This window comes from Crocuta crocuta, unplaced genomic scaffold, assembly GCF_008692635.1.
Source record: "Crocuta crocuta isolate KB4526 unplaced genomic scaffold, BGI_CrCroc_1.0 scaffold111, whole genome shotgun sequence".
In the NCBI taxonomy this organism is placed as follows: domain Eukaryota; kingdom Metazoa; phylum Chordata; class Mammalia; order Carnivora; family Hyaenidae; genus Crocuta; species Crocuta crocuta.
The window spans coordinates 4250692-4257457 of record NW_027527611.1 but is presented as its reverse complement, the minus strand read 5'-3'; the positions used below and the strand labels follow the sequence as shown (position 1 = coordinate 4257457).

Here is a 6766-nt window from a genome sequence, read left to right as displayed (position 1 = left end):
CTTCTGACGGACGGATGGTCCAGCCAGGCTTTTGTTCTGCTTCACGTCTGCGCGCTCGGAAGCTCCGATGACCCACGCTGGCATCTTCCGTGGTGCCGTCTGGTTCACAGGCCCGCCAGTCCGTCCTCTCCAGTCAGGCCATCCCCCGCGCCTCGTGAGGCAGACGGCGTTCCCGCGCTCCGGTGCGACGCGCGGGGCGGTCCCGAGGGCGGGAAGGAGCAGCGCAGGAGCGGAAGGAGCCGCCCAGTTCCTGTTGTAGCGCCCGCAGAGCGCATGCGTGCGTGCGGGCCTGCGCCTGCGCCCTCGGCCGCGTGCAGTCGGCACTGGCGGGCCCGTCTGCGGGTGCCGTGATGTGCAGAGGCGGTGGGGGCACATTTGTCAGGCCGATGTAGGAACGCGGGACACGCATGTGCAGTGCTGCCCGGTGAGGTCCGATGAGAGGAAATGTCCTCAGAGACGTGCTCTGACTCGTCATCGTGCCCAGAAGCACGGGAATCCTTGCGCGTCCCCGCAGTGCCAGGAATGCCCGTCTGTACCGGGACTGCCGCTGGGCGGTGACACAGCACGTGCACCGGAGAGCGCCGCAGCCTGGCCTCCAGCGTCTCGCCGGGCCCCTCTCCACACCTGCCAGCGGGTTTGGGGTCCAAACTCGAGGAGCACTCCCCCCTCCCCACCCCCCCCCGCCGTGCACAGGGCACTGGGCTGCCCGAGAGAGCAGAAACCAGAGGGAGCCGCAGTCCCTGGGGCTGACCGCCGAGGACAAGGACAGTCTCTCAGCCGCGCAGCCATGTGAGGAGCGTGCACAGATGTGCAGGTGTCCCTGAGCCCACAGGACTCTGCATGCTTGTTTATTCTTACCCTCACCCTGCTCCACATGTGCTAGTGGGCAGTTCTTTCTGGGAGGTGGACGCGCTGAGACAGGGTGTTTCCATTCTTCCCTTTCTTTCTTCTTCCCTCCTCCGAGGGCTCCCCCCAACTGCTCCTTCCCTACCCCCGTGGCATGTGCACAAGCTCTACCCCATCTCCTGGGGCTGCACCCTCAGAGGGGAGGGAGGGAGGGTATGGCTTCTACATTAGAAATTGGACACCTGAGCTGGGGGGCCCCAATGACCAGCCGGTGAGTCCCCACCACCTCCCTCCACGCTTAGCACCCCCCCCAGTCCCCAGCCAAATCTGTGTCATGTGGAAGACATGAATCTGCACAGGTGGAGGATGTGACCACTGGGCCTGGTGTGGCACAGGATTTAGCCGCGGAGAGGGAGGGACGGTGGTGCTTGGGCTGCGAGTTTTTTGGAGCATCTGCTTGGGCTTGGCCACTGGGCTTCCTTGTGGCCTGGCGCTCTCATGTGACACATGCAGTGAACTGTCCGTGTTCCTTCTAGCAGGTGAACGACGGCCTCACACTCAGTGATCTCCCGCTGCACATGCTCAACAACATCTTGTACAGATTCTCTGATGGCTGGGACATCGTGACCCTGGGCCAGGTGACCCCAACGCTGTCTGTGCTCAGTGAGGACCGGCAGCTGTGGAAGAGACTGTGTCAGTATCACTTTGCGGAGAAGCAGGTGAGTGTGGGGGCCCCTCCCTGCGCTTTGCAAGAGCCAGGGCTCCTCAAAGTTTGTGCAGGACCCTGTGCTTTCTTCTCTGTAGCTTCTGACGCTTAGTTTTCACGTTTGGGAGGATCAGGAGGACCCGTGATGAGGGATGCCACCCAGCACAGATGGCAGAACAAGGCAGGGCTCTTTGGTCATCAGTTGGCACCAGGGCTTCTGTCCCTCACCCACCGGCTTCTGCCGCACGACGTGCCCTGCAGGCGCTGCACCCCCCTGAACCCGAGCTTGTGCCTGGCAGCCACACGAGGCTCTCCAAGCTCCCGTCCCCACAGCCCACACCCTCAGACCCAGTTCTGGGAACTGGTCACCTGCCGGGCGTTGCGGTTTGCCGTCACACCTCCGGGACCAGAGCGGGAGCTGCACACACGTGTGGGGCAGGTGGGATGGTCGGGAAGCAGGCCTCCCATCAGAGGCAGTTTGGCTGCTGCGAGGACAGATGGGGGCAGTAGACAGAGTCCTGGATGCGTGCCCCAGCGGAGGCCGTCACTCTTGGAGGACAGCGTGGGGGGCCTCCTTGAGAAAGGGGAGGTTGTGGTGTGCACGGGGGTGTTTCTGCAGTGGGCTTAGAGGAGCCACGAAAGCACTGGGAGCAGAGTGTGGTTTCTGCGAGATTGTTTGTTTTCTCTGGAGGAGAACGCAGGAGTGCGTGAGGACGCCTCAGGGGCCGGGGGGCCAGCATGGCCGCTGGAGGAGGAGCTGGGACCACAGTGACGCAGGGGGTTGAGCGGGGCGCCTGCCCTGGGGACCAGCCCAGGAGGCACAGCAGCAGCTGGTGCAGGTCCCAAGGGGGAATCCACCTGAAGGTAGGCGGCTCTAGCAGCCGAGTCCAGTGGTGTAAAGGACCCACCAGACATGGTGCTGGACGTTCTGGGCCATCAGCTAAGCAAATGTCCATTGGGTTTAGTTGATCGGAGGCCTCAGTGACCCCAGAGAAACGGGTCTGAGGTGGATTTGCTGCAGGAGAATCAAAGAAGTCAGGATGAATTTGAGTTGGGAAGAAAGCCTGGATTCTAAAGTCAGCATAGATGAGGAGTGTTGAATTTTTGGAAGGAGGATGGGAGAAGCCGGGGGGAGGAAAGAAAAGGTTCTCTGGGATGGAGATGGCAGGTAGGGCTTGGCTTGGGTGCAGTCTCTGTGATGGTGGGGGGACCCAGGAGCACACGGGTCTCCTCGGCTCAGATGCTGCCCTTTCCTGGTTTGATCTGATTCGATCCAAGTGATTTTAATTTCAGTTAAGTGGGTGTGTCCTGCCCTCTGCTGCCTTGTGCAGTCATGTTGCACCTGATACCATCTGTGAAAGCCATGTGCTGAGCAGAGTTGTGTGTGTCCAGTTTTGTAGACACCTGATCGTTTCGGAGAAGGGCCATGTGGAGTGGAAGCTCATGTACTTTGTGCTGGAGAAGCACTACCCGACCCGGGAGCAGTACGGGGACACCCTGCACTTCTGCCGGCACTGCAGCATCCTTTTCTGGAAGGTGAGGCGTCTGGGCAGCCGCGTCCCGGACACGGTTGTCCACTGTAGGCCGGGTGGTAAAACCGTGTTTCCCCAGTGTCGGGGCAGGGGGACCGAGTCACAGAAGTAGAACATACAGCTTGGGTCTGAATCAGAATGTGTTTCTGCCTTTGCTGGGGACTAGGTGGCAGGATGTGTACCCAGGTCAGTGGGGCCCATGACACCTGGTCCTGGGCTGGTGCCGAGTTCCTACCTCGTCTCCTGCCCACAGTTCTGGACGCCCTGAGAGCAGGAGTGAACTGTCCCCATTCTTTGTACCCCTGTGTGGAGCCCGACCAGGGCTGCCCCAGGACCCCCCTGTAATGCCTCCACAGGCTCCCCTCCAGGCCCAGCCCCCGCAGCAGGGAGGGCACAGCCTGCCAGACACACACGGCGTTTTCTGACTTCCCTGATGGAAACTGGACCAGAGTCTCTAGACTCACACTTGAACTCGAGTACCCAGTGCACTGGGAGCCTGTCGCCTGGTCACCTCCCACCATGCAGACCCAGGGCTCTGCTGAGCCCTCCGGGGGGTGGTGAGCTGGTGCACGCCTGCCCTGGGCAGCCCTTTGTCTTCCTCACATGCTGATACTCTGCATCTGGGACTGTATTTATTTTGTGAGATTTCCCTGGGGAGGAGGTAGCAGACCCTGCCGGGGGTGACCTGGTGTGTGTCCTGCGTGTGGCGTGGCCCTCTCGTGCTCTCCCACCATCCGCTTCTACCTGGCCAACCCACCCCTATCTGTTCGCTTCTACCTGTGATTTGTTAGGTGGATCACGTGGCAATCCCTAGGTTGTCAGAAAAGAGACGACTGCTTGAGATTTTTCTTATTTCATGTTATATTTACGATAGTGTCACTTCTGGAATTTTAGATTATCCATGGTTGAGCTGTCAACGTAATGACATTGAGGGTGCTTGCTATATTATTTTAATGGAGGGTTATTTACTACTTAAAAGTGGATAGTATCATGGAAACTTCCTGATGCCTCCGTGCACCAGTTACATTCAATCTTATTTCTGGTTCACTGGCTTATACTTTAGCAGGACTTCCTTCTTGAACTTGAAACGATAGAACATGTCACGTGTTTGACAGTAGCTGTTTTGTAGAACATGTCCTCTAGAACACAGTTCCTCAGGAGCAGAGCATCTGTGAGCAGGCCCGTCCCTGCCTCAGTCTCATGTCTGTCAGACGATGAATGGGGCTCCAGGTAGGCAGAGAGGGGGCCTGGGTCACCAGTTAAAGGGCACGGACAACAGCGTGAGGGGGGCTTTGTGTCTCACACACGGCAGATGCTCATGGACAGAGGTGTTGGGGCCTCACATGAGGCGACCAGACTGACCTGTCTGTGGTTCCTGCTTCTGTGAGGCCCCAGCACTGACGCAAACCATCCTCCCCCCGACAGCGTGTCCTCTGATGGCCATCGGAGCAGGTCCCCACGTGGGGTCTGGTCTCAGGGGCCCTTGCTCAGTGCCTCCATGGGCGGCCCTGTTCCTTCCTCCTGCCTGTTCTGCATCAGAGTGTCTGGACCCCCCACAGCTCCAGGGAGAGCAGTGTCAGGTGGAGGGGGGGTGCGGTTGGGAGCCAGAGTCCAGTTCCCGTCCAGGACAAGGAGTCAGGAACACGTCACCTGTCTCAGTGTGTCTGCCACCAGAGACCAGATTACGAGTAGGGACCAGTGTTGGCGACACTGCAGGTCCGGGGCTCTGGGCGGGATTGGGAGTGATCACAGCCGAGGTGCCCACGTGCAGGAGGTTCCCGGGCCGCCCCGTGCGCTGTACCCCCACGACGCCCTGATGCTGCCCAGGTCCCTGCAGCCAGGCTGGCACGTGGCGGGCGGGCGGCCGTGTGGCCCCTGGGCACCTGTGGGGTCTACTGCATGTGATTCAGCAGAGTAAGTGCTCGGCTGTGAGGGAAGGAATAAACGGCTTTCCTAAACCTGTTGTGAACCTTTCCATACAAACTGTACGTGGAAACACCGGCTTTGCTTCGCGTGCTAACAGCCCTGAAGAGCTTGGGCAGTGCAGCCTCGTGGGCGGTCAGCCGAGGTGGACGCAGAAACGGGCAGCTTTGTCACTGTCACAGGACCATCTTCAAGTCGGGAGGCCCTCGGGGTCCACACTCCCTTTAATCGTGTGTGGCCCAGTCTGGTTACCCGGTGGTGACTTGTCGCCGGAGCCAGTGCTCAGTGGGGCCTGCCGCCTCGCTCTAATGCTGGTTCCCTTTCTCTCCCCACCGCCCCCGCCCGCACTCCTCCTGGTTCTTTCTCTGCCATCTGGAAGGACTGCCGCCTTGCTTTGTTGTTCAAGGTACCTCCGTGCTAGACCAGGCCTGTGTCGCGTCCCATGCATGCCCCCTGCCAACCAGCTGGCCCCGGGCTCCCAGCATGCGTGNCCCGGGGTGCAGGGATGACCCTGCAGGCCAGCGCTCCTGCAGCAGGCTCAGCCCGAGGGAAATCTCCGCTCTCCCGCGTAGGTGCCCCCCGGCAAGCCCCGGGCTCCCTCCGGCCTGGACCCCCCAGTCCACAGGAAGCCTGTGCCCGTAGTCCTCCGTCCTGTTTCGTGCGATGCTGGCCCCAGCTGCATGCTGCCTGCGAGCCGCCAGTCGTGGCCCGGAGCCCGCGGGGCCAGGCAGGAAGCAGAGAGGCAGCTTGCCAGCCGCGGGTGTGGCGCCCGGCCAGGGAGGCAGAGACCCCCGGCCCCCAGGTCCTCTGACACACTGCCTGTGTACTTCCCAGCGTCGTGCAGGGGCAGCTGCTGGGCGCTGACGCCTCCCCTCCCCCCGCAGGACTCGGGGCACCCCTGCACAGCCGCCGACCCCGACAGCTGCTTCATGCCCGTGTCTCCACAGCACTTCATCGACCTGTTCCGCTTCTGAGGTGCCGTGGCTGTGGCGGGACGACGTGGAGGACGCCCCCGCGTGGCCGGGGCTGCAGGGCTGGCCTCAGTCTCGAAGGGGGTCAGGGGACCCAAGCAAAAGCACTTCTTCTCTTTCCTCTAGAAAATCCTTTTCATCCAAGTCTACTAAAATTGGCAACTTGGCAGATTTATAAATACGGTTCAGTGAGGTTCTGGATTTTTCACACCACGTTGTGTGCTGAGCTGACACTAACTCGTGCTGTGCTTCTTAACTGTCCAGTGACAGTTTCCTGATCTCGTAGTGATGAGGGGCAGGGGACAGAGCACGTGGGCCTTGTCAAACCAGGTGCAGAATATTTATTTTTCTTCACGTGTATTTTAACTGCATTGGCTGTACCCAAGGGAGCCCTCTGTGCAGTGAACCTCAGGAGATGTGTGTGCGTCTCTTGTGTTCGGTGGTCGGGCTGTGAACCCTGCACGACTCTGTGGCCGGCAGAGGCGGGTGGCGGGCTGCTGCTGGCGAACTGTGGGGGCAGCGGCCGGCCACGGAGCATGGGCCACGGCGAGGAGGAGGAGGGGCAGCCCTTGGCCTCAGCCGCCCTGTACTGGAACTGCTCCTACAGACAGTAATAAATCTTGTTTGTCTACTGATGGAGCTTCCATTTCTCATCTTTCTGGAAAAGCAGGAGTGATTTTGACGTCATTTAGGTAAACCTTTAAAAAAAGATTGCCTTATTTTTAAAATAATGCATGTCTATTTTAGATAGTTTTGAAAATAAAGGTGTGATAAAAGAATATAAAAAA

General features: G+C 59.8%; 1 protein-coding gene across 9 annotated transcripts in view; it reads left to right on the top strand.

Annotated features, from left to right (window-relative positions):
- The window catches only part of FBXO25 (F-box protein 25), a 72317-nt gene that overhangs the window by 55912 nt on the left and 9639 nt on the right, over window positions 1-6766 (top strand). For 2 of the 9 annotated variants that reach the window (XM_077771704.1, XM_077771676.1), the window contains 4 exons: window positions 1383-1565; window positions 2945-3088; window positions 5387-5413; window positions 5892-6613. In XM_077771704.1, the coding sequence (XP_077627830.1) occupies window positions 1383-1565; window positions 2945-3088; window positions 5387-5413; window positions 5892-5981 (444 nt within the window). In that variant the 3' untranslated portion in view covers window positions 5982-6613. Of the gene's footprint in view, window positions 1-1382; window positions 1566-2944; window positions 3089-5386; window positions 5414-5891; window positions 6614-6766 lie in introns of those variants that run through there. The other 7 variants (XM_077771711.1, XM_077771682.1, XM_077771661.1 and 4 more) reach the window with 5 other exon arrangements.